Source organism: Megascapheus bottae, chromosome 19, assembly GCF_031878675.1.
Source record: "Megascapheus bottae isolate mThoBot1 chromosome 19, mThoBot2.hap1, whole genome shotgun sequence".
NCBI classification, from domain to species: domain Eukaryota; kingdom Metazoa; phylum Chordata; class Mammalia; order Rodentia; family Geomyidae; genus Megascapheus; species Megascapheus bottae.
In genome coordinates, this window is record NC_143527.1 from 9,253,783 (window position 1) to 9,281,730 (window position 27,948).

General features: G+C 36.3%; 1 protein-coding gene across 10 annotated transcripts in view; it reads right to left on the reverse strand.

The window, feature by feature from the left end:
* Positions 1-1,363: 1,363 nt before the first annotated feature.
* Positions 1,364-27,948, reverse strand: part of Relch (RAB11 binding and LisH domain, coiled-coil and HEAT repeat containing) — an 87,719-nt gene continuing 61,134 nt past the window's right edge. For 3 of the 10 annotated variants that reach the window (XM_090353005.1, XM_090353007.1, XM_090353006.1), the window contains 10 exons: positions 27,583-27,662; positions 24,494-24,600; positions 23,162-23,261; positions 18,266-18,348; positions 17,392-17,455; positions 15,691-15,829; positions 14,303-14,419; positions 9,888-9,976; positions 8,280-8,350; positions 1,392-3,193 (listed from right to left, as the gene is read on the reverse strand). In XM_090353005.1, coding sequence (XP_090209131.1) covers positions 3,073-3,193; positions 8,280-8,350; positions 9,888-9,976; positions 14,303-14,419; positions 15,691-15,829; positions 17,392-17,455; positions 18,266-18,348; positions 23,162-23,261; positions 24,494-24,600; positions 27,583-27,662 — 971 coding nt within the window. In that variant the 3' untranslated portion in view covers positions 1,392-3,072. Of the gene's footprint in view, positions 3,194-8,279; positions 8,351-9,887; positions 9,977-14,302; positions 14,420-15,690; positions 15,830-17,391; positions 17,456-17,664; positions 17,748-18,265; positions 18,349-23,161; positions 23,262-24,493; positions 24,601-27,582; positions 27,663-27,948 lie in introns of those variants that run through there. The other 7 variants (XR_016538811.1, XM_090353000.1, XM_090353002.1 and 4 more) reach the window with 7 other exon arrangements.

The following is a 27,948-nucleotide window of genomic DNA, read 5'->3' on the forward strand; positions in this document are numbered from 1 at the left end:
CAGACACAGATGTGATAAAAAGGGGGATAAAATGGATTAGTTTTTAATGAAATACAAGGAACTATATAACACAGTCCTTTGTGTAGATATACTTGGAATATAATCCTTCAGATTTCTTCTTCTTTGCAGAAAGGCAAATAATTTACATTCTTCACAACCCAAAATGGAATGAAATGAGTATGTATTATAACAACACAATTAGGTCTTTTTGTGTAGTTCACATTAACTTTGATGTAAATTATAACCGGTATGGTCTTACAGGAATTTTAAAGATTTTTTTCTTAAACATGCAAATAAAGCAAGCCAGAAAACAAGAATCCAAACAGTTTCCTGGCTGGAGGTAGTGGCACATGTTTATAATCACAGCTCTTGGAAGGCAAAGGCGGGGAAATTGCAAATTCAAGGCCAGCTCAGGCTATATAACGATCAACCAAGCAACCAACCAATTTCCTGTAGTTGGTCCAGAACAGGAAATATGAATGATGAAATATGCCACTCTAAAATTATAATCTGAGTGCCGATTCAGCAGACAAAATGCAGAGAACATCCGTATGCGGTATAGAAATGGACTAAAACAATTACTTTGCTAATGTGCAGATACTTTTCAGGTTCATTTATTATTTTTCAATAGTAAAATCTTTTCTAATCTATTATTTCTAAATATACTGAAGTAACACTGTAACAAAACAAATCTTCTGTAAAGTTATACTGGAGCTTTCCAATAAGTCTATTCAAATGAAAGGCTAATTTAACTACATCTTGTGTGTATAAGAGTAAATATCCAGCCAGGTCCCAGGGGCTCACGCCTGTAATCCTAGCTATTCAGAGGGCTGAGATATGAGAATTGTGGTTCAAATCCAGCTGGGTACAAAAGTCCATCAAACTTTTTTTTTTTTTTTTTTTTTTTGCCGGTCCTGGGCTTGAGCTCAGGGCCTGAGCACAGTCCTTGGACTTTCTCAAGGCTAGAGCTCTACCACTTGAGCCACAGCACCATTTCCAGCTTTTTTTCTATGTATATGTGGTACTAAGGAATTGAACCCGGGTCTTCATGCATGCTAGGCAAGCACTCTTACCACTAGGCCAAACTCCCGGCCCATCAAACTCTTATCTCCAACTAACCACCAGAAAACTGAAAGTGGAGCTGTGGCTCAACGTGGTAGCAGTAGCCTTGAGCTGAGGAGTTCTGGGACAGTACTCAAGCCGAGTTCAAGCCCCATGACCAAAAAAAAAAAAAAAAAAAAGAATGACTAGGGGGTTTCATGCTGTGTTTCAGAAAAAATGATTTATTATCTTTTCTGTAAAGAGTTCACATTTTACCAAAAAAATCATGTCAAACCTTAATGATTATGTCAAAGTAAGCTATTTGTTCAGATTTTATTTGTAAACTATTAGTATGCTTTCATGAATATATGCTTTGTTACTTTTCATTGTTTCAAAATGAAAACAAAACATATGACCCAAACAAAACAAAAACAAGTATGCAAAAACATTTTATTTATAATAGATCAACATTTTTGACATGAAAGGTAGCCACTTTCAACTTCTCAGGAATGCCTAAAATCCAACAGTTTTCAGAAAGACCAGTTAGTCAACAATCATTTCACGGTAGGTAAAAGAAATCATTTTCAGAATAAACTTTTAAAATGTCTCTGCCTATGGCAAATCATTTCCTAAGCTTGACTGTGTGGTAAGCTAGCTTTCCCAGGAAGTGAATGTAATCCGACTATATTCCAAATGTACTAAACCAGTTTATACAACAAGTAGGAGAATCACCTGTGTTGATGTATCAGCTGTGTCCGAATGAGAATTCTCTTTATCAAAATATTCATTTTTCAAAAAGGCCTCACATGAATCCCTCAAACCAAGCACCCTATGTCCAGCACTCCTTTCTACTTTAAGTTTAATTACTATACAGAAAGCCGTCAAACCCCAGTGGAACTTCGTACATTAACTTTTGGCTACGGAAATATAGCATAAACAAGAATAGTCACTGACTTTAAGGGATAAGGTGGCAACTAACCAGTAATAATTTACTTAATATCGTTTTCAGTACAGAGGGAAGAAAAGCAGCCCCAAATGTCCTTAACTTCTCAGTACTTCTCTGTAACACACAGGACGAAAAAATAACCTGTAAAATTAAAATCACCAGAAAACATCATAAGTAAAATGTTTTGCGTAAGTTTTAAATTTTAGACTTAGGCCACATTTTCTTCTGTTTCAAATTGGGGAAAATACAATTATTAGCTCTTCTTAGTTACATTTATTCTTGAGCAACTGAATCTACTAGAATTCACCTTGTTTAACAACTCCCCGGTGCTTAAGTGCCGTCTTTCTGTCTTTCTTCAGCTAAATCCATAATCTGCATGTAAGTGTTGGGGAGGTTCAAATAGCACTTAAGAATATTCATGAGAGCTCAGAAATGTTGGACGTTTCATTATCTAATTACTGCGGGATCTGTAATTCAAGTTCATCACAGCAGCCTAAGGAAATACTGTGTGAGTGGAATGCACGTAATCCCTACAGAACTCACAAGCTCAAGTCCAGAAGGCACAGAGTAATGCTGGTGGCTCTTTCTAGTCAGTTAAGAAACAATAAAAAGTCGACATTATTCTTCCATAATTTAAATACTTAAGTAATCTCCACTTTTATTACTTTATAACAATGACTTCAAATTTACATTATTTTAAGTACCATTGTAACAGCTTAGAGTATAATAGATATTTGCTAATATCCCATCCAAAAACAAAAAACAAAAAACCCTCTTCTCTCTATATATGCATATATATGTACATATACATATATATACATAAAACAATTTTCAAATATAAGAACACAGAAGAGGGACTTGGTACAGATCATCAAATCAGTCTTCTCTTACCACAGCTGTAATTCCCAAACCAACAGATAATACAGCAATAATCAAAAGCAGTGCAAATATCTTTGGAGGTTAGGACAAAATTATAATGCAAGAACATAAAACCAAAAATTAAAAAAAGGCAAGTACTTCAAGTACAAGGAACTGGTCTGCTTCAGGTCCACCGTAGTGTTTCTCTCGGGGCTTCTCTTCTGCTTCTACTTCTTTCTCTGAAACACATTGGCCAGCATGGCACCTGACGTTGTCAACTGGCCCATTTTGTTCAAAAACTTGGTCTTCGTGTCTTCACTTACTAAGCTGGCAGCAATCGACATTGAACTAGGAAAGAATTGTAAGAAGTCATGTAAAGCAACTAAAAACCAAAACCATTAAAAAAAATCTTTAGTAATACATCATTAATACATTCGAAACTAGCATTACAAAAGGGAAACTAGTATTTACCAGGGGAGTTTTCTCAGATTCTATGAGGTCATAAGCTTTCAAGTTTATTGTATTAATCTGAAGGACACCAGAGTGGTTAAGACCTAGTCTGTGATAGGACAGGATCTTGGCTTTGTCTGCTAGCTGTGTGGCCCAGAGCCCTTCCTCATAGGGCTGGCAGAACTACACAAATGGCAAGTGCTTAGCACAATGTGAGGCACATTAGAGCCGGCTGCTAGTGTTCGTGGGTGTTCTTTTAATAGCAGCACTTCACTGAGCTCCCATACTTGATGTTTTATATCATGAGCACAGTAAACCACACAGATCTGAGCAGTTCTGACAATCTCATCCTTTTGTGAAGTAAACATGTTCTCCATTACCAGGTCCACTCATTTTAATCTATAGTTTTCAAATTTCCTAAGTTTCATCAACCTGCTGTATAGGGAGTAAATAGATCTGAAAGACCACTAAAAACACTAATTTTACACACTACTGAACAGAAAGAGAATAGTGATCAAGCACAATTTCTCAGTGGTCTCACAACTGTTCTACAATAGACTCAGGAAACCCAGTTTACTGCATTTGTGGTTTTGGTCAAGATGCTTCCGATCTCACTGATTCAGCTTGCTAACCTGTTGAGGAAAGCTTGCACTTTTCATTGCAAAGTAGCCTGAGGATTAATTAGATGTGTCTGAACAGACCAGGGGCCATGCCTGGAAAGCTGCTGGTGTATAATGGGCTCAAATTGGAACTCCAGCTTGTGGTGAGCACCCTGCCAAGGGAATCTAAGGTGGGTATCTTTCAAAGTGAGCACCACAGAACCACAACTCTTACCATGAAAATCTCCTCCAGTCATTTCTTTTGTTTTTTTTTGGTTTTTTTTTTTTTTTTTTTGCCAGTCCTGTGCTTGAGCACTGTCCTTGGACTTTCTCAAGGCTAGAGCTCTACCACTTGAGCCTCAGCACCACTTCCGGCTTTTTCTATGTATGTGGTACCGAGGAATCGAACCCGGGTCTTCATGCATGCTAGGCAAGCACTTTAACCACTAGGCCAAACTCCCGGCCCTCCTCCAGTCATTTCTTTTCATGTCTTAGCTGACTTGATACTACCAAATAGGAGCTGTCTGTCTCTCTATTCAAGCAATCCTCCATAAAGTTTGGATTTTGATTCTTCAATTACAAAATGAGTTCTTGAACTTAGCTGACTCTAAAATATTTATTGAATCAGTCCCTTTTCCTGGGAGGCAGGCCCTACATCACTATTGTTGCTTAAGAAAGCCAATAGCTCAAGCTTTTTTCTTTTTAAGCATCCAACTTTAGAAATGTCATTTTTGTTATTTCCTCTCTTCCTAACAGTAATGTAATAGTTCCTTGTCTACTTCAAACCAGTCACCAAGTTCTGTGACCTTATTCTGTAAATACATTCCTTTTGTTGTTCTTTTTTGTTTCCATCATAGATACTCCATAACTGAGTTCCTCCACTAGTTTTGCGCCTGGCCTCCTTGTATTATCTAATTAATCTGTTTGTGTGGGGGAGGAGGTGGGAGCTGGACGCTGCCGTGCACTTGGTTAGGCACACATTCTACACATGAACCATGTGCCCAACCCCCTCTTAATTGTCAGATTCTTTTGCATGTTGCTGAGGTGGGCCTCAGTCTGTGATCTTCCTATCCATGACTACTGTATAAACTGGCATTAGAGCTGTGCAATACCACTGCACACAGTGCTGAAATGGATCTGGTTAACTTCATGTCTGGGCTGGCCCCTACTACAATCCTGATCTCTGCCTCCAGAGCAGCTAGGGTTAACAGACTTGAACCATTGTGCCCAGCCAACTAGTTACTTCTTTGTATCTCACTCCAGCTAAAAGTGCTTCTTCCTTCAATGCTTATCTCCACCTCCTCTTTCATCAGGCTTGCCTAGTTCAATGTTCAACCATTTCCGACCTAAATATCTAATCTGTCTCCACTGCCTACCTACTGTTAAACTACTGCTCAAGTCCAAATATCCTTCCTTGATATCTGAGGTTTATAGTGCAATTCTCCTGCACAAAACTCAATGAAAAAGATATAAATGGCATTCATTTATATGTAGGAAAAGAGGGCATATGGGTCCTACCCCTGAGATATATGGTCAAATTTTACTAATACTTTGGGAGGGCAATGACACTGAAACATCTGGAAGCACAAATGGTAAAACTGAAGTGAGAATGGCTCATCAAAGGGATTTACGTGATGTAACATAATACTTTCTATGAGAATCCCTTTTCTCAGTGATAAGAGCTACTACCACTTCCCTCATTCTAAACATCTCATTACTAATCACATTCTAATGTCTTTAAGTCTAAATATTTTAAATGCTCCTTTTTAAAACAGTTCTTTTGATAGTTCTGCTTTGTTGTCTTGAGCCACCATCCACTTACATTTTCAAAGCAGAGATCTAGGAATCCAAGATTCTATTGTTGTTCACTCAATCTGTTGCTAAACTGAGGTCCTATCTGAAATATCTCTAGTCCATCAAGTTCTCATTGTCATTGCTATTCCAGACGTTAGGATACAGGTAAGATCTCAGTTTCAAAACCACAATGCCTAGGTTTGACTTGTGGCTCCTCTTTTGTAGCCTTGTGATGTTGGTGCATGTTACCTATCTTCCTACAAAACCAATGCAAGAATAGCTATTATATGTACAGTAGATGGCTATTAAACCAATTAGAAACAAGGTGGGTATTTATTTCTTAGATGTTATGTGCTCATCCATGCTCACGCCTGATTTATCATGCACCTTAAATAACTTTTCAACACGTGCTACCTGTTTTTAAAAAAACAGTGCTTCTCAATGGGTGTTTCCTGGACGTGGAATATCAACAGTCTTCGGGAAGATTTCCATGCAACTGCTTAGACCCCAACCCACACCTTGTAAAATCTCAATCTCACCGTCTGGCAATGGGACCCAAAAATTTCCAGGTTCATTTGGTGGACCCTAAAACTTAAGAACCAAAGTTTCTGAGAGCTAGGAAATTCCAGTGTACAGGCCAAGTCTAGCCTGCTGCTAGGTCTGGAACACAGCCGTGTGAATTCATTGCCAATGTGCTTTCTTATCACAATAGCAAAGTCCAGTTGAGTATTTAGAGCAGACATTGCAGGGTCCACAAAGTTTAAGATAGTATTTTGTCTACTGGTGTCTGCCAACTCCTTCATCAGTTAGAGGATGAACTAATGTGACATACAAAGTTTGTGGCTTTGGTTTTGATTTTAGGGATTTTTGTGTTTAGGTGAGAAGCCTTGTATTCCTTCTCTGTGCTTCTGTTGTGTTAACCAACCCTTCATGGCTAGAATGGTGGGTACACATGGAGCTCTCATCAGAGATGCTAAAGCAAGGGTTCTCATACTACAGAGAGGCACAAAATGTGTGTGTGTGTGTGTGTGTGTGTGTGTGTGTGTTAAATTTGTTCCTGGTAATCAGCAGTAAAGAAAACACGTCTGAGGGTTTATTTATTTATTTATTTTTTGCCAGTCCTGGGGCTTAAACTCAGGGCCTGAGCATTGTTCTTGGGCTTTCTCATGGCCAGGGCTCTACCACTTGAGCCACAGCACCACTTCCTGCTTTTTCTGTATATGTGGAATTAAACCCAGGGCTTCATGCATGCTAGGCAAGCACTCTACCATTAGGCCATACTCCTGGCCCCACACTTCTAAGTTTTAATAGTTGAATCAATTTATAATTAATTGCTCTAGGTTAAGCAATTAAGAATTTAGGGCACACACAATTAATTCATAAACTATTCTGCCTTTAAATGCCTAACTTTACTCTTTCACATCTGTATTCACATTTTAATCTGAACTTAATTACAATTCATTGAATGTTTGATATCTAGTTTGGCCAGAATACCCCTAAGTTTACAATCCTATACAGAATATTTATATTTAAAACCTGCCATAAACTTCTAGATATTGTTTTGATCAGCGAGTCCCCAACCAGTTCTGTGTCAGAATCTTTTTCTTTCTTTCTTTTTTTTTGCCAGTCCTGGGGCTTGAACTCAGGGCCTGAGCATTGTCCTTGAGCTCTCTCAAGGCTAGAGTTCTACCACTTGAGCTACAGCACCATTTTGGGCTTGTTTTGTGTATATGGTACTGAGGAATTGAACCTAGGGGAGCACTCTACCACTAGGCCAAACTCCCAGCCCTTTGTCAGAATCTTTTTAGAAGTTTTTTGTTGTTTTTAATGGGCATGTATCCATCTTAACTTGAAAAGAATCTATAAGAACCTTTTTTTTTGTTGTTTTTTCTTTTTGGATGGTCCTGGGGCTTGAACTTGGGACCTGTGCGCTGTCCTTGAGTCATTTTGTGTTCAATGCTAGCACTCTACCACTTGGGCCACAGTGTCATGTCCAGCTTTTTTGAGTAGCTCATCAGACATAAAAGTCTCATGGTGACTTTTCTGCCCAGGATGGCTTTGAACCATGATCCTCAGACCTTGGCCTCCTGAGTAGCTAGGATCACAGGTGTGAACTACTGGCGCCTGGCTTCAGAATCTATTTGGAAGGTTTTTTTTTTTTTGGTTTTGTTTTTTTAAACAATCATCCTTAGGCTGAACAGAATGTTCAGGAGGAGGGTAAAGATCTGGGTCACTTGGCCAGGAGTTTGGCCTAGTGCCTAGCATGCATGAAGACCCAGGTCGATTCCTCAGTACCACATACATCGAAAAAAGCCAGGAGTGGTGCTGAGGCTCAAGTGGTGAGCCCTAGCCTTGAGAAAGCTCAAGGAAAATGCTCAGGTCCTGAGCTCATGTATTTTAAATTCCTAGGATACTTCTAGTGAAATGCTTTGCAGATCAGCATTTGAGAAGAGCTAATTTAAATAATTATGTCTTCCAGATAATAAATTAATGCAAAGTAACACAAAATGAACCATTATACCCACAGACACAAAATTCAGAAGAGAAATTTAGGTTACTATGAAGTCTTAAAGAAGAATAAAATGTCTTACCCTTGAGGCTCTTGGACAGTCTTGTTTTCTACTTTTTGTTCACATTCTTTTATCATGGAACTTAAAATAACCTGATTAAAAAAAATGATACAGTGAAATCCTTGAGTTTTTTTTCCCATTTTAAATTAATGTTTAATATGTTCCCAAACCAATTTTTCAATCACGAATTCAATGTTTTGCTTGTTACTTTGTGAAAAGAGTCCTTGAGGAAAAGATTGTTAGGGCAGGTACTTTAGCTTCTGCATCTCTCAATCCAGGGGCTGCACGTGTAGGTCAGCGGTACAGTGTGTGCTTTATGTGTCTGGGTTTCCTCTCTAGCACTTTCTGGGAAATCTCAATTATGTAGTTTGTAATGCATTTTGATCTTTCACTAACCTTTTTTCTAAACCTGACTACTACTGTTTCTTAGTTTTCCCCACCACCTAATGTTAATAAGATGACTGTTCTTAATCTGTATGAGATTTATTCATAGATCTATATGTTCAACCACATATCCAGTATTGTCATATGTCAAACTCTGCACAGTATAAAGTGTGATACATACTCACACAAACTAACATACTCATACTTACCCAGTAAGAACTGGTCTGATTCATGTTCCTTTGACTAGCAAAAAGCAGGTTGCCTTATTTTAATGTTAGAGACTAAGAACAGCTCTGTGACTACTAAAATATAATCAGGGATAAGACAGATGTCTAAGACATTCTTGGAATGAGACTGAATGAGCATTCTTATTGCTAGCTGTCACACCCAAACAATGGCTTTTGTGAGTATCCTCTGCCCATATGCTGGGCATAGAGGTCATTGAAGAACTATTTATTACCTACCTACTGTGTTCCAGGCATGATTTTAGATACAGGAAAGAGAAAATAACACAAACAACCTTTTTTCTATGTACAGCTTTTGTTTTAATAATAGAAGTATACAATAAACACATTAAATAAACATATGCTAGAAAGGAAAAAATAATAACTAGGGTTCCAGAAGGCTATGGTGGAGATATGATTTATACAACACTGTTCACATTAGGCAAAAACTGAAAGGGGATGGAGTGTTTCAGAATGGGAGCAAGCCATGGTGCCACAAGTGTGAAAATGTGTTGGGATGAAGAGGTTTGTTTTATTTAAGAGAAAAGTGAAGCATCATATTAGAAAAGCTGGCAGAAAAATAAACAAGAAATAAAGAAGACTACGGAGGGGAGGAATGAAACTAAAGGAGAAGAGGGTAATTAGTTAAAAATTTAAAAAATTAAATACAAAACTGTGTTAATATACTAATTTAATATAAAAGTAGGAGACAAAATGAATTAGTTGGGAGGACAGATGAAAAATAAAAACTAACTCTACAGAAGTTGTCAGAGATAATTACCTAGGTTCTGATTATATGAAGTGGAGAAATGTGCTATCTCTAGAGAACTGAACTGACTCAAAGATGTAAGAGAAGTTGCTCAGGATATTACTACTGGTAAATGCATGGACAAAGGAAATGGAACTCCATCATCATAAACATTGTCTTGTCTATCACAAACAAGTTTCATAGGAAGAACAGAAGAGTGTGTGGGACATATGCAAACACACGCACACAGTGATGATAAACTTAGTAACTCACCTCATGCTCTGGAGAGAGCTGTTCCATGTCAGTCCGTAAACACCTGAGGCCAGGTAAAAAGTGATTTACCATTAAATCTTCTGAAATGACTTGAGACAGGTTGTTAAGGAAATTTAAAAAAATGCAAACCAGAAACACATAAAGCAGAGTCCTCTTAATGATATCCCTCAGAGGAAATGTTGCCTTCATGTATGTAGGCCTTCTCAAGAGTAAACTGTGTAACTTCTCACTTAGTCTCTCACTGATTTCGGGATAACAGTCCACAATTATATACAATACAAATGTATACGAAGGAGTGGCACAGGGGTCTGAATCCCGGACTTCACGAGCACTTTACCACTTGAGTCATATAAATATTTTATGCTTTAGTTTCAGATATGGTCTTGTGCTTTATGTCTGCACATAAAAAGTAGGACTGTGGTCTTTTAACCACTTGTTTTCCATATAGTTGGGATTACAGATAGGAATGACCATGCTCAACTTAGTTGTTGAGATATAGTTTTTGCTTAGGCTAACCTTTAACTGTGATCCCTCCTGATTTTTTTTTTTTTTTTGCTAGTCCTGGGGCTTGAACTCAAGGGCCTGGGCACTGTTCTTGGACTTTCTCAAAGCTAGAGCTCTACCACTTGAGTCACAGCACCATTTCTGGCTTTTTTTTCTATGTATGTGGTACTGAAGACTCGCACCTGGGTCTTCGTGCATGCTAGGCAAGCACTCTACCACTAGGCCAAACTCATGGCCCCTCCCTCCTGATTTCTGCCTACTTTATATTTGGGGTTAAATGAATAAGCCATTCTACTAAGTGGTGAATATGAAAATTAAACCATGTTGTCACACATTTATTGTAAATATGAAAGATAAGAAAATGTTTCCTTGACCTTTAAGTTATGAAAATACTGATAAAGGCAAGTTGCCCAAGACACTGATATTTAATTAATACATATGTTCAAGACTGGGAAAATATAAAAATGCAGAGTTATTATATATTCTGCATCAGAAATGTTTCTGAATTTTCTTCCGTGATAGTTCACTGTGATTTATTTAAGGGCTCTTTAACCTGAACCTGCTGATTTACAGAAAAGATTCTCTACAGTTGAACACTGATTATGAAACACAATTAAATAAAGTTAAAACAAGTTATCTGAGCTATACACCATTTTCCAGGTTTCTTGTTTTAGCTACCGTGAAGTTGCTATTATTGGTCCTGACTCAATTAGGTAGCAGAGCTTCTGCTGTAAGTTTACTATCCTGGTAATCTTTGGGCTTTAGTTGATTATGCAGTCAGTAAAACATACATATTTCTTTTGTTGCTGTTGTTGTTGGTCATGGGCCTCTAACTCAGGATCGAGGTGCTTTTCCTGGTGCTGTACTACTTTGAGTCATAGTACCATTTCTGGTTTTTCTAGTGGTTAACTGGAAATAAGAGTCTCATAGACTTTTCTGTCCTGACTGGCTTTGAACTGTGATCTTTAGATCTCAGCCTCCTGAGCTGTTAGGATTACATGTGTGAACCACTAATGCTTGGCTAAATATACATATTTCTCAAGAAAATAATTCCCTACATCACATCCATTCTGGCACCATCTTCCCCTTATTTTAGTTGTTCCTCATTTAAGTATATACTCATCTATTTAGGATTATACGATATTAAAGTGAAAAATGCCAGTTAATGAGCTTCCTCATAAAACTGGTTTAGTTAGCCTTTAAAATTTTCATAAGGAATTTTATTAAGAAAAAAAAAGCCGTGCTATACATAACTACTGCCTTAAAAATACAGATATAAAAGTGGCTCACAAAGCTCCTATAATGAGTAACTTATAAATTCATTGTATACATACAATATAGAGGGCTACGGCCCATGATAATGTAATTTGTTTCCTAGATATGGGGAAAGTACCACCAACATAAATGTGAGTAACCTTTGGATCAGCAAAGAATCTGATCTTATGAAACATGGACACTTAAGGAGAGGGAAGTCATTCTCTTTCCCATGAAATCATCTAGTCCTACCTGACATTGCAAACTGTTTCCCTCTCATCAAGGAAGGATGGTCAGAGACTTCTGACTGTTGGCAATGATGAGAGGTTTGGGGGGTTCTTTTTGGAGATTGCTCCATTTACAAAAAAGCCTAGTCTTTCTGTAAGTTCTGTGTGTTTGCTCTATACTGTAACCAGCGTGTAACCTTATAAAACAGAACTGCCTTTCAGTTATTGGTCAAACTTCTCCTCCAGATCAAATATCTCTAAGTTCCTTTAACTTTGCTTTCAGCATGACTTCTTGAATTACTATAATGTCAAATGTTACATATTTTAACTTCTCTGTCACTATTATATCAGTGCTGAAAGGAGCTCATATTCTCATCAGCTCAGAATGCAAGGGGACATAGAAAGAGACTTGGGCAATGTCACTTTATTAATGACCACGTCACTCTTGACTCAAGTACAAGGTCTACCTCACGTGGAACTAAGAAATTTTGTGTTTGAACAAGGACTACAGTTAAGAAGGCCTTCACTTTTGTCCTACTGACGACTTTTTATTGTACTAATTTCAATAAGAGCCTATGCTTATCAAAATCGAATATTTTCTGTATAGACTTCTAAGTTCTTCGGAAACCTCTGTCTTTCTAGTTACAAAATTTAATTTTACACACACATACATACACACACACACATCATATATATATATATATATATATATATATATATATTTGCTACTTATCCTTGATGTATAATCCTTTAGGAACTTTCTACAACACAAAATAGGTTATATGTGAGTTCTTGCTTAAGTCTTAAAAATTTGCAGGATCTAATGAAAATACTAGTATTTTCTTTGACTTATAAATCCTGACATGCCATTACTTTCTTTGCAAAGGCCGGGTCACTTCTCCATTGAAGAATTCTTGCTAGTTCAGAATATCAGTTCCTCTTTCTGCTTCCTCTAATTTCTCTGAGTTGAAAAAGCCAACAAGATAAACCAGGAATGATATTAACTTCTGCTTTTAGTGGAATTAAACTTATACAAGACATGGAGAATGGAGTTATAAAATCATTAAAATATAGCATCTGACCACTTTATAATGTATATTATAAAAATACCTTCTATCATCAACATGAATAGATCATTTGTAGTTGATTCCCAAGATAAAAATGCATTTAATAATGCACCTTACTTTCTGACCTTCTAACATTTCCAAAAGAACAAAGAAGCTCCCTAACAGATATTCTATTTACTTTTTCCTGAACAAAAACTTTCCATTGGTACATTTCATAGGAAAGAAAGTTAGTGCTAACAAATACCAGTGGTATTTTCACCATTTACTTATATTATTTAAAATTATTTGTTACCTTTGCTTGTGAGTGTAAACTGGTACAATCTTAAATATCAATTTTTGTTCTCCACTTTTTTACTTACAAACAGATCTTTCCTCCTCTGTCATACTTCTCCCATGTCATTATCCAGCATGGACTTTAGTATTTAGTAGTTCTATTTTTTTTTTTTTTTGCCAGTCCTGGGCTTGAGCTCAGGGCCTGAGCATTGTCTTTGGGATTTCTCAAGGTTAGTGCTCTATCACTTGCGCCTCAGCACCACTTCCGGATTTTTTTCTATGCTTGTGGTACCGAGGAATCGAACCTGGGTCTCATGCATGCTAGGCAAGTACTCTACCAGTAGGCCAAACTCCCAGACCCTTTAGTAGTTATATTTGAATATTTGGCCCTCTATTCTTTTTTTCAATCTCTTATTTCCCTTTTCTTGAACACTTTTGCCTTTTAGTAAGAGCCACAAGTTGGAGTTTCACTTTGTCCATTTCACTTCCTTTTCTTTCTTTCTTTCTCTTTCTTTTTTCTATGCATAGGATAACTAGGTTTCTTTGCTCCAGTCTATAAAAAACAGAAATCATCACTAATGCCTTCAAGACTCAGGTTAATCATTTACAATATAAAGGCTGATATGAGCCTAGATGATCTTTATGTTTTCTGCCTGTAAAGTAATCACTGTAGATTAGTCACAGTGGTTCTGCACTCTTCTATTATATAGTTCTCTAAGACAAATTCTCAGTATCCTAGTGGACAATGAAGTACACAATCACTGAAAACCCAAATGCCAGGATATATACAAGGCTTTATAATTTGATCAACAGAAGTGTTAGCTATAATTCATCCTGCCCTTCATAAATTACTAATTTTTAGCTGATTAACAAAAACAAAATCAGGTTAAGAAACTTATCAATGCTTTAAAAACTGCAGAACACAGAAGATTTAAAGTTATCTTTTAAAATTATGAGCCAGCGAGTACAAGAATGGGGAAAGTCAAATCAAATTTCTCTTTTCTACAATACTATGTAAATTCTATTTCTCAAACTTTCACAAGTGTAAGTTCATTGTAAAGGTAGATATACTTTAACAAAACAAGGATACAACAACAGGAAAGTGCACTGTAGGCTTCAAATAGATGGGTAGCAATATCCAGTCTTTTCGAATCCACAATTTGTAAGTTGTTCACTAAGGCTAACTTATGTAAATGTGGGATAACAACTGAAAATAGAAAAAAGAAATCGTTATATTTTTATCTCAAACATGCATATAAAACCCACTTACGTTACCAAAAATAATTCGTCAGGATGATTTGTATAATTCCCTTTTTGAGCCTGGATGTTTAAAACGATTATTCCCATCCCAGGCTTGCATTTTCTCACTAGGAAAGGAAGTATAACAAAATAAAAAGTGATTTGGGATTTTGGAAAAAAAAATTCATAGCACTGTATAGTAAAACTAAATCTAGTTTGGAAAATGTATATCTGATGTCACTTAATATAATCCGATTTCCCAGTTATAAAAGTAAAAAACAAATGAGCAAATAAAAACAATCTTTATCCTGTATTATAGTTTTCATATGTAAATTTCTTTATAAAAACATAATAACCTCCAAAAGCTTGCAATAGTTGGGACTATTTGAGAATGCAATTTTTTTTTTTTACTAGAAACCAGACTGAGTTCACAGATTGAAACTTTAGCTTTCTCTATAGCACATGGAATTACAAAAATGGTGACAACGAAAGTGCTTTTTTCTGGTGTGGATGTGTGTCTTTAATTCAAGGTTTGGGCAGTTTCTGAGCTTTTTTGCTAAAGGTTAGTGTTTTATCATTTTGAGTCATAGTACCACTTCCAGTTTTCTGGTGGTAAATTAGAAAAAAAGAGTCTCACAGGACTTTTCAACTGTAAACATCAGATTTCAGCCTCCTGAGTAGCTAGGATTATAGGCCTGAGCAACTGGCACCTGGTTTATGAATATCCTTTTGAAGTAATAATTCTGGCTATTTTGACAATACCCAAAGAAATAGCTGTCATAAGGTTGAGGCTTATGTAAAAGCAATGATTTTTCAGATAATCATGAATATCCTTTGACTTGATGAGCTGACAACAACAAAATGGTATATGGATGAGATAAATGAATATGAATATTTCTCATAAGAATGTCTAGAAACATACAAACATTTCTTGAAATAAACTAAACACAAAGATGTAGGATATTATGCAATGAGTAGTTATTAAAGTCATGTTTCTAAAATAATTTTAAGTTTAGATATTCTTTTTATATGTTTTACAGCAACTGGTAGATAGCATAAGAAACTATTAACTCAAAGCAACACTGATCACCTCACAATGAATAACTTGTTTGAACTCAGTTTTTTTTTTTTGAACATGAAAGATAAAAATACAGAAAGACTTTATCACATGACAAATTCTGAGAAGCTTCTGGCTTTGAAATTGCAATTTAAGAAAAAAGGTAGATACAGGGAACTTACACTCATCTCGGAACCTGGGTTCTGCATTAGGCCCAACTCTACCAAATGTTTTTATGATCTCTGTGTGCAGAGAGTGCTGATCTTGATACTGAGGATCTTCCAGGAAAGACGCCAGTTGCATTTTCACTCTTTCTAGCAACTAAAAATTGGATATTTTTGTAGAATATAGAAGCAGATTCAAACAGACTAAAATCTCATGATAGAAATTTGGGGATAATCAAGTACTGAGGTAACCTTTTAACTCAAAAGAAATTTCACATTTTTGCTTATGCCTGTTAATTTTTCAAAGGTAAATATTTCCTGACAAATTATCCCCTCCACAACATGTAAGTTGGAATGCTTATGATGATTTTTGCACCTAAGTTATAATTCTTAAAACAAATCACAGCGTATGTTACTCAATTATTCACCTTCTGAAAGCAATGAGTCACTAATGACTTATAGCTTACTCATATTTCCCTAACAGACATTTTTATTTTAGGAGTTAAGAACATGTTGAAATTCTGTCAAGACTGCAAGCACTGCAAAATGGTATATTGCCTTTTTAGTTTTTCTGGTTGCTTTACCAGTGAAAAATATAAGAAAAAAATATTTTTTTCTATAACAAAAATTACCTTATAAAATTGTCATGGCAAATTAATTTTATAGAAAGTAATCTTTTGGGAGGTAATTGGTTCACAAATTAATTTTCTAATTACATGGATTTTCATGTTTAACATGTCTATGAAAAGAATAAAATTCTAATAATTCTGAGAAGTTATAGTTAATGTGGTAGATTGGAATGGGATCTATAAAACGGGAAATAAGTCTCAAAGTACACTTTTAGGGAGGAAACCGATGGCAATTGTCTGAATTAGGCAAGATGAGGTTTTACTTAATAATGTATGCTATAGTAATTTATTAAATGATTTTATAGTTTAGCACCAATTGTAAAATCATTTGAATACAAATATCCTCTCAATTTGAAAAACTGAAAGAGGAACTTGTGTTCCTAATATTATCTATTGAAAGTTTTCAAATTTGTGGAAACTGGCTATCACGAATTTAAGTGGGTAACATGAGAAGAGGTATCAATGTGTGAGAAGTAATGCACCTACTTACTATCTGCCGAATATAACTGTAACCCCTCTACGCATTACAATTAAAAATGAATTTATGTGGACTGGGTGTCTGTCAGTGGCTCACGCATGTAATCCTAGCTACTCAGGAGGCTGAGATCTGAGGATCGAGGTTCAAACCCAGCCTGGGCATGAAAGTCCGTGAGACCCTTATCTCTAGTTAACCACCAGACAACGGGAAGTGGCACTGTGGCTCAACACGGTAGAAAAGTAGCCTTGAGCTTAAGAGCTCAGGGACCAGTACCCAGGCCTAGAGATCAAGCCCCAAGACCAACCGACCAAACAAAAAAGAATTTATCTTATCATAGAATGCTTTGAAATAAGATTTACTATTCAAAACTGTAATATTCAACTAGGCTTAAAAGAAAATATCTATGTAAATCTATACTTTCTTTGAGGCATATGGTATTTGAAACAGTGAATTAGGATAAGCAAACATATCTTTATTAGGGAAGGTAATCATGCTTTAAAATACTAATATCTTCCTCTAATCAAAAAAGTTATGATATGCCTTACTCGTAAAAACAGGTATGTGCAGAACAATACAATACAAAGAGAAAAAAAATTTTCAATTATTTCTTACCTCTCGTTGGATTACTGTTTCCATAATAGTGCCAAAGGCAGGAATTGTAGCAATCCTGACAGAGCTGTTAGGAATTGAAAAAAGAAACAAACTGAACTTCCTTTGCCATTATTCAAAAGGGAGTATTATTAAAATGTGCATGAAAGTAAGTATAAGGTAAAAATGCGGTATTAGTCTCTAGCAATGACAAACTAAAAATTTTAAACAGCAGACCAACAAGAATGCTCAAAAAGACAGGCAGGATAACTTAGGGTTGCAGTCTGTGAAACTCACAATTCAGGATCACTGGACAAGGTAACAAGGGCCGGAGCAACCCGCTTGTCAACTAACGCTTCACTCATGCCTCGGAGAGTCAGCTGTAAACCAGTCAACATGCAATAAAAAATGGTTTGGTAAACTGGAATGAGAACTGGGTTAGCTGTGACTGAGGATGGGCAGGCAGACTCACTGGCCTTTCTTGCTTTAGTCACCCACACGAGACATTAAAAATGTTAAGCCTTTGGTTCATGCCACTACACTTACTGATAACAGTTGTTAGTGAGATTAGCAGAGCACCCTTTCTTGGCTTGGAAGAAATAGTCCATCAGCACTATTTAAAGTTTGAAAATGTTCAGTGACTATTAACACTTCTAACATATATTGATTGCTTCTATCACATGGCCTCCAAAATAGGCTCACTGTTGAAGGTTGACATAAAAAGAATGCAATTCTATATGTGAATAGTAAAATGATAGATAAAAGTTAAACTAAAGATAATCAATCTAGGATTATTATTTTAAAGAGATTCTTGAGTGAATTAAAAAGCTGATGGTTATTTCCTGGCAGGCACATTTTGAAAGGGATGCTGAATGTAAAAGGCAGTGAGAACACTTACATTTCAGGGTCACTGGAGAGAGTAATGAGAGCAGGAACAACCCTCTGAGCTACTAGAGTTTCATTCACCCCCTTCACCAACAGCTGATTGGTCAGCACAGGGGGTATTCACAGGTGATGCATGGAAAGAGCAAACACAGCGTGCCATGGGAAGAAGAAAGGAACAACCAAGAAAAAGAGAGAAAACACAAAAGCAAAACCAAAATTAGAAGCTAAGCAAATACGGCTACTAGATAGAGTGCTTCACAGAGCCAGAGAAGCTTCAGGAGGAAAAAAAATTGCTTAAAATAGTCTAGAAGTCCATGAAAAAGATTCTGTCAACAATTTGATGGTAGTTTGCCCTTTGTGGTCAAAGTCTATGCCTTTCCTATGTTCAATTAAAAATGTAGTGTAAGAAAAATTTTAGTTTTTTGACAAGAAGCTAAGGGGTTGGGGCCATGGCTCAGTTGGTAGAGCTCTGGCCAATGAACAAGGTACTGAGTACCAAGTTTGAATCCCAGCCCCTCAACAACAAAAATAAGCCAATATGAGGATGCATATTGGGTGCTATGGTTTAAATTCGCATACAGAATGGATTTTATTATGACCAATAAGGTACAAACTGGGTTGTTTTAAAACTAAACGTAAATGTCAAGTAGCCACCACTAAGCTATTCATGATTATTCTATGCAAGTACAATTTAAAACCATATAGGAAAATTCCAAATCCTTAAGTTATATAGCTTTCTCTTTGGGAATATTATACTTAGGAATCAGCTCTGGGTTCAGGTTCCAGTTCTTCACTTACTAGTGGTTTAATCTTAGATTATATCACAAAATCTCTTGAAACTCAAGCTTTCTCATCTGAAGATGGGGATACTATCATTTAACTTAAAGGACTCTTAATTTATCATTAATTTATACATAAAATGTCATACTAAAAAAGTATGTATTCAAGAAATGAGTTTAATTATGACTACCCAATATATACTTATAAACAGAAATTCATTAAAATTTTGGTAATTAACCTAAGTTCTTTTTTCTCTAGAAGCTTATATAAAATTTAAAATAAATATAATTAATCTGTCCCCATCATAAAACAATTCGCTAACCAATTATAACTTGTAAAATAGAAATAATGAGAAGCAAGCATTTTATTTTTATGAATATTATATTAAGTTCCAAGTCAACACATATGGATAACCTATTTCTCTATTCACAATATAATTAATTCTAAATTCACAAATTAATTCTAAATCTCAATCTGCTCATCTACTATTAGAACTTTCATCTTCTTGAAAGATGAAAGACTACAAATGTTTTTTGGGTTTTTTTTTGTCATGGGGCTTGAACTCAGCCTGGGTGCAGTCCCTGAGGTCTTCAGCTCAAGGCTACCCATTGTACCCCTGGGCCTGCGCCTTGTCCCTGAGCTCTTCAGCTCACCCTACCAGCTACTACCATTGCCCTGTCCTTAAGCCAAGCCCCACTTCCCATTTTCTAGAGGTTAATCAGTGATAAGAGACTCAGGTCCTTTTGTGCCGGGGCTGGCTTTGAACCTTGATCCTCAGATCTCAGTCTCCTGAGTAGCTAGGATTACAGGTGTGAGCCATCACTGGCAAGACTACAATTTTTAGTAACAAAAGTCTATCCTTACATGCATATGCTGATAATTATCTTATATAACACAGAGATAGAATAACTTACTTTACAAGATACTAATTTCTGTAATAAACTGAGTTAATTTCATAATTATTTAGTAATCTAAAGTAATTTTTATAAAAGAAATATAGATAATTAGGCTAGAATGGAGTGAAAACAGAGCTTTTGTCTTAACCTTAAATGTTACAGGTAGTAGGTAGCCAGAAACAAGACAATGAAATTCAAAAGTGATGTAAAACTTTTTTCTCTGTATCACTTTATCATCTACCTTGTATTTGAATCTCATGGTCACCAAAAAAATTAAAAAGAACGTAATATAGGCACAAGTTAACTTTTTGTTTTTGCTGGTCCTGAGGGTTGAACTCAGAGCCTGGGCTCTGTCATTGAGCCTCTCTGTGCCCAAGGCTAGCACTCTATCACTTGAGCCACAGTGCCACTTGTGGCTTTTTCTGTGTAGTTTTTATTGGAAATAAGAGGCTTATGGACTTTACTGCCTGGGCTGGTTTGATCCTCAGGTTTCAGACTTTGGGTAGCTAGGATTACAGATGTGAGCTACTGGCACCCAGTACAGGAGGTTTACAGTTATATAAGGCAAAAAGTACATCGACTGTCGACCACTGTCATCCATCTCTCATTTTTCTCCCATTTTCATTCCCTCCCCCCCCCAAGTTGTAAAGTTCATTTCCAACCTAGTGTCTTTTGAGTATTGCACAGGCTACTTTCTTGCTCTTGGATTTTATTTATTTATTTAGCCAGTCCTGGGCTTGAGCTCAGAGCCTGAGCACTGTCCTTGGACTTTCTCAAGGCTAGAGCTCTACCACTTGAGCCTCAGCACCACTTCCGGCTTTTTTTTCCCCTATGTATGTGGTACCGAGGAATCGAACCAGTGTCGTCGTGCATGCTAGGCAGGCACTCTACCACCAGGCCAAACTCCCACCCCTTGCTCTTGGATTTTTAAGTTCAATATCTTTAAATCGCGCTCAAATGTTAGAAGGTAAATTTAAGAACTGCCAATTATTATGTAATTTTCATTCATCATTTGATCTTTATATCTGATACAAGTAATTTAGCAGATGCAGAATTGGAGGATTTTGTAATTTGACCAGAGTTTAGAGCCAATAAGTAGAAGAACTAGGAAATGGACTATTTTGTCTGACTTAATGTCCATGGCATTCTCTTGATTTGTGGTCTAATGTTACAGGCTCAATTTCCTCACGACTGATATAAGAAAATATGACATGAAGCTCTTTCCTACATCTTTTTGAAAAATATATAATTTGCTACTTCAAAAGGTAAGATATAACTTCTTTAGTTCTGAAACTGGGACTTGAACTTGGTATCTGACACTTTTGTTCACTGGCTAGAGCTCTACCAACTAAGCCACATTCTCGAGCCCCACCTCCTCCTGTTTAGTGATGTAAACAGTATAACCAACTGAGTTTCTTTTTTTCCCCCAGCAACTAAAAACTAAATTAAACTTGCTGTTCCACTTAGATATTCTGTATAAGGTTACTAGTATATCTATTCTTACATCCGAAGAATTTTGGGCCTCACATTTTAAATAATAACATCCTAATTTTTATGTTTTTACTTTAGAATCACTCATCTTAAGGGAAAGCAAGAATAATTCTGAATTATAAGCCATAATGTAAAAAGAAATCCCTAAACCACTTTTATTTTTCAGTAAAATTTTGCTCAAAATCAGATTAATGAAAAGATAGAAACTTAATTTTTCCTACTGACAAAATAACTTTTCTGGGGCTGGGAATGTGGCTTAGTGGTAAAAGTGCTTGCCTAGCACGCATGAAGCCCTGGGTTTGATTCTTCAGTACCACATACACAGGAAAAGCCAGAAGTGGCCCTGTGGCTCTGAGTTCAAGCCCCAGGACTGCTTCCCCACCCCCCAAAAAATTCCTGAGCCTGTCAAAAAAGTTATCATAAATAAAATGAAAAAAAATAATGAAATAGTCTCAAACTAGATTCAAAACTTCAAAATCACCGTGACAGGACACAAGAACAGTTAGTTTGCAAACCAGCAAACAGAAATTTCAAACCACACAAAACTAGGTAGAGGTAACAAGAGAAAAACAAAGACTAAACAAATAAGAGGGGCATTCTGTCATTAAATTTATATAAATTATTTTCACTTATTGTGGTAGGCCCCTCTAGTGCATATACTTTAGGTTTAAGACAAAGAAATTGCTTTTTATCCTAGAGTAAAATCTCACCAAAAGAATAATTTTAAAAAATTGTTTTTTATTTAAAAAGATGCATTTTTCTTTTGAAGAGGAAAATGAAAAAAGACATTGTTCATGGTAATGTCCTCTTTTTAGCATAATGAGCAACTAAAATTATTTATATCCAGGAGGAACTTGTAATGGAAAAATAAACACACCAAACTTACTTTGGCGTTCACCTTAACACAGAGCCCTATTTACATTTTATATAATATTTATAATACTTGTGGGAATAACATGGAAAGAGGATTTTTTTAACTTTCTGCTAACAATGGGATTTTCTTTAGATTCAGCAAGCTAAATTTATATATTAAGTCTTTAAAATCTTTGATATGAATGTTCTAGTCTTCCAATCACAATTCAACATATTGTGGAGAAATTCTGGAATTTACAAAGCATGAATTTATTCTTATGGGAATAAAATATTTGAAAATGTTTTAAGAACATATGCCTACCAGGGACAATTTTAGGTAAAAATACATTCTCTTATTTTTTTATTATTTTGTGAACAAATATTTATGGATTGAAAACTATGATAAGTCATTTACTGTAAGATCCACACTGTCTTAAGAGATTTGCAAAAATCCTCTGAGATGGGTATGTATTGCTTCAATCTATAATTTACAGATACAAAAACTAAGGTATGAAGTGTCACTAGATGGTAGAGATGGAAACTGAACCCAGGCATTGTGGTTCTATGGTAAAACTAAAAAGCATCAATAAATACTAGGCCAACTGAATGCTCCAATTATAGCATAGTCAGAAACGTTTATATAAGATGAGATTAAAAAGAAATTTGAGACAGATGAAGAGAAATACTGAATGAACCAATCAGCCTAGAAAAGATTCCCAAATATGTCAAAACTAAAGTTCTGCCCCATCACACAGTACACAACTAGAATGCCATGAAGTATATATTAACATAATGTGGTATTGTAAAGCTTTACAAAAAAGGTTCCCTACCCCCGCTCCTTCCAGAGAAAAATCACTAGAATTGAACTAAGAAAGTACATGATGACATACCTCAAACATTCTAGCAGCAGTGCATCTCACAAGTGCTGAAGTATGGACAACACCATACCATAGAACAGTTAGCAGTAACTCATGGTAGGCTGGATTTGCACTAGAAGAAATACCAATGTTGAAACTGAGAGCCACAGTGCCTTAATGGTATACTGGAAAACACTAAGCATGGGAAATTCTTATGGCAGAATTTATGGAACTATACTTCATGGTCTATGTCCCAACTAGGATTCTTAAAAAAAAATAAAAGTAAGCTATTTTTATAAAACTATAAACTATATCCAGAAATAACTTTTAACTTTTCTAAACATCTGCAACTGGGACAGAAATTTAACTCTTTATAATGAAAACTAGAATTATAAATAAGTTGTTTGTAGGACTTAGCTTTTGCTTCTTAAGTAGGGGAAGCATGTTTCATTTATGACACAAGGTTGCTGAATCAAGTCAGATCAATTCACAGACATTTATATGATACCTCTGTTGGCTATGAAGCTATCCAGATGGAAAATGGTATTAATAAATACATGTTTGTTTGTGGTAAAGCTGAAGATAAACTTCATTAGCACCCTGATGATGTGATTCTGAACAGGACTATGTAAATCAAACAGTAAATAAGGAGTCTATGGAACAGGTTTTCAGTTACATCTTCTTTATCACCTCTGGGAAAATGTATCCCCCACCCCCCAAAAAAAATCTTTCTTCTTCCTTTCTCCTTCCTTCCTTCCTTCCTTCCTTCCTTCCTTCCTTCCTTCCTTCCTTCCTTCCTTCCTTCCTTCCTTCCTTCCTTCCCTCTCTCCTCTCTCCTCTCTCCTCCCTCTCTCCTCTCTCCTCTCTCTCTCTCTCTCTCTCTCTCTCTCTCTCTCTCTCTCTCTCTCTCTCTCTCTCTCTCTCTTCTTTCTTTCTTTGGGTCCTCTCCTCTCTCCTCTCTCCTCTCTCTCTCTCTCTTTCTTTCTTTGGGTCCTGGGGCTAGAACTCAGCCTGGGTGCTGTCCCAGAGCTCTTCTGCTCAAGGCTACCGCCCTACCCTTGAGCTACAGCCCCACTTCCCATTTTCTAGAGGGTAATTGGAGATAAGAGTCTCAGCTCCTTTAGTGCCTGGGCTGATCCTCAGATCTCAGCCTCCTAAGTAGCTAGCCATTTCATTTCTTTTTAAAGAAAAAACATGTCAGCTTTAAGAAAATGTAGCATACCTTTACTCTATCCCACTTAAAAATTAAAGTATATTCATTAAAAAAAATCAAGAATATTCTTGGCAAGACCAAGAAATAACAAAAAACAAAACAAACCCCTCACATCAGGAAAACATGGTAACTGTGTAATTAGTCTTTTTTACCCTAGTTCCACAAAAGAAGCCTTCAGGCTATCAAGAGGAGCATGAGATAATGAGAGTAGGGTCATTACATCCTCTAAGAATCCAACCAGCAGTTTTCTGTCTTCTTCCTACAGAGTAAAAATAATGATAATGAATTTTCAAGTAACCAAGTACAACTAAATGCCATAATTGCCTATCTATAATTAGAAAATGCTATCAAGCAAGGAAAAATACCTTCATTAGAAAACTAATTGAAGATATTTATTAAACATAGGAATAATCACAATGGTATGAGGAAAGGTTTCCCATCTTCTTTGATTCAGTAATGATGGGCATTAGCTTTGTGTGGTTATGTTTACATTAAAATAAAAAATGAAGCAAAGTAAGAATTCCTTAGTCACAATATCTACAGTAATTTGTTAAAATTTTAGACTCCATAAATTTTGGTTTTACACAGTTAAAATATCAAGTAGTAAACAATTATCTTCCTAATACCCAAGAAATTATCTTTACAACATCTTAGTGCTAAAATACTATATACCTGCTGAACAATTAGTATTTCTTTTCTTTCCTTTCTTTTTTTCTTGTGAATCATGGAGGTTGGGCCTGGGTGCTGTCCCTGAGCTCTACGGCTCAAGGCTACTGCCCTACCCCTGGGCCAGGGTGTTGTCCCTGAGCTCTTCAGCTCAAAGCTACCACCTTACCCCTTGGGCCAAGCCCCACTTCTCGTTTTCTAGAGGTTAATTGGAAATAAAAGTCTCAGGTCCTTTAGTGCTCAGGCTGGCTTTGAACCTTGATCCTCAGATCTCAGCCTCCTGAGTAGCTAGGAATGCAGGTGTGAGCCACCGGTCCAGCTATTAGTATTTCTTGATTAAAAATAAACCTGGGGCCGGAGTTTGGCCTAGTGGTAGAGTGCTTGCCTAGCATGCACAAAGGCCCGGGTTCGATTCCTCGGTACCATATACATACAAAAAAGCCGGAGTGGTGCTGAGGTTCAAGTGGTAGAGCTCTAGCCTTGAGAAAGTCCAAGGACAGTGCTCAGACCCTGAGCTCAAGCCCAGGACTGGCAAAAAAAAAAAAAAAAACCAAAACAAAAAAAACCCCCAAAAACCTGCATGTTCAAACCTTCATTTTTAAAATTAGAATTAAGTCTTTTTATTATAAAAAAGTTATAAAATTAGTTTATTTTAACTGATTGGTTAATGCATTATGCCAGTCTTAGGGTTTGAACTCAGGGTCCAATATTGTCCCTGAGTTTTTCTGTTCAAAGCTAGCTCTCATTTGAGCCACAGCTCCACTTTTGGCTTTATAGTCGATAATTGGAAATAGGAGTTTCATGGATTTTTCTGCTTGTGCTGGCTTCGAACCACAAAACTGAGATCTCAGGTTCCTGAGTAACTGGGATTATAGGTATGAGCCACTAGATCGTTCTTTAATTTTTAAAACCATGCTTAGTTATCCTGAGTCTAAAGGAAAGGAAATTGGACATTATATCAGGAAAATAATAGTAAGTTAAAATCAAGTTGTCACAAGGGTATAAAATGTTAACAATTAATTCCTTCTGAATACATCAAAAGATCTCTGAGGACACTCAGATTATTGCCCACTATTTTTTCTATCTTGGTCATTTAGGAATGAGGTGGAGATAAAGGACTGACAGATTAATGAAACAGTTGAAAAGAGGAAGGATGCAGCATATTTAAAACATGGCAGTCAACAAAAGACTAAACATAGAACTCCCCTATTACCCAGCAATTCCACTATTTGGCATTTACCCAATCGTCCAGAAACAAGGACATACTAAATCCACTAGCACAACAATGTTCATTGCAGCACTATTTACCATAGCAAAGATATGGAACCCACACAGATGCCCCTCAGTGGATCAACAAGATGTGGTATTTATACACAATGGAATTCTATGCTGCTGTCAGAAAGAACAACACTGCCCCATTTGTAAGGAAATGGAAAGACTTAGAAAAAATCATCTTAAGTGAAGTAAGCCAGACTTAAAGGAACATAGGCTCAATGGTTTTCCTCATTTGTCATAATCAGGAGAAACCTTGGGCTCTCCTAGCAGAGATTTACAATAGAGCAAAATCTAGACACATAAGGCCATATAATATGACACTAAATGTAAGGATATAGAAACAGGATATAGAAACAAAAGCCATATAATGAGTGATTGTTGTCCTTATGTACTATGTTATCTCTCATCTCTTTTCTGTCCCTTGGTTGTCTCACATTGTTACAATATTTACCTGATATATTTCATATATGCTTAATTGGTTATTTGAAATTGGATAGGGAAGGGGGAAAATCAAGATGAGCCGGGGGTGGGGGGAGGGAAATGGGACCATGACATGAGAAAGGGTATCAATGTTTGTGAAGTAATGCACCTTCTATCTGGTGAATATAATGTAACCCTTCTATTAAATACAATAAAAAATATATGGAAAAAAATGGCAGTCAACATAGTGAAAGACATAGGCAGTGACCAGCCAGAGACAAGTCCAGGTTGGACACTTCGTTAGTATCTTGTAAGCCAGATGGAATAGATGTAATTTACAAAACATTGTATTTAGCAAGAAAAATTCAAACTGCTATTTTGTGCTCTCTAAAACAGTGATAGTCTGTAATATCACTTCAATTTGTTAAGTATTTTGTAGTATGCTAAGGCATCCTTATCTTTAAAAACTCCAAGTATTCACAGATAAGATACAAGGTTTTTATCTCTTTAAAAACACATGTCAATGTGGGCAGGAGTTTGGCCTAGTGGTAGAGTGCTTGCCTAGCATGCACGAAGACCTGGGTTCGATTCCTCGGTACCCCACATACATAGCAAAAAGCTGGAAGTGGTGCTGAGGCTCAAGTGGTAGAGTGCTAGCCTTGAGACAGTCCAAGGACAGTGCTCAAACCCTGAGCTCAAGCCCAAGACTGGCAAAACAACAACAACAACAACAAAAACACATGTCAAAAAGACATGTTCTTATTTATTTATTCTGTAAATCTGATCCTTTGTATTAACGGAAAAAAAGAAAGAATACACAATACTAGGTATTTTCTAAATATAAGGTGCTTTTATTAGAGAATAAGAAAACTTCCCTTACCTGAATATAACACGTAAGGACTCCTGTTGCATAAATGGGGACTGTAGATTTAGTGAGGACCCCATTTCCTGCTGAGGAATCTAAAATTATTAAAATATTTTTTAAAAGTCCAAGTATGTTTTAAGAGCAAACAGAGTAACATGTAATTAAAATTATAATTATTATTCTGGAAAACCCTGTGATCAAACATATTTTCTGTATTTGGTTTTTGTTAAAATACATTTTAATGCATCCAAAGGTCATTAACAGACACATCTGAAAAATGAGAAAAATTTAATAGCAAAATAGATACTAAATTCATATTTCTATAACAAAAATTTGAGCTTTCTTTGGGTTTCCCAAGAGATTACACAGCGAGGTCTTTCT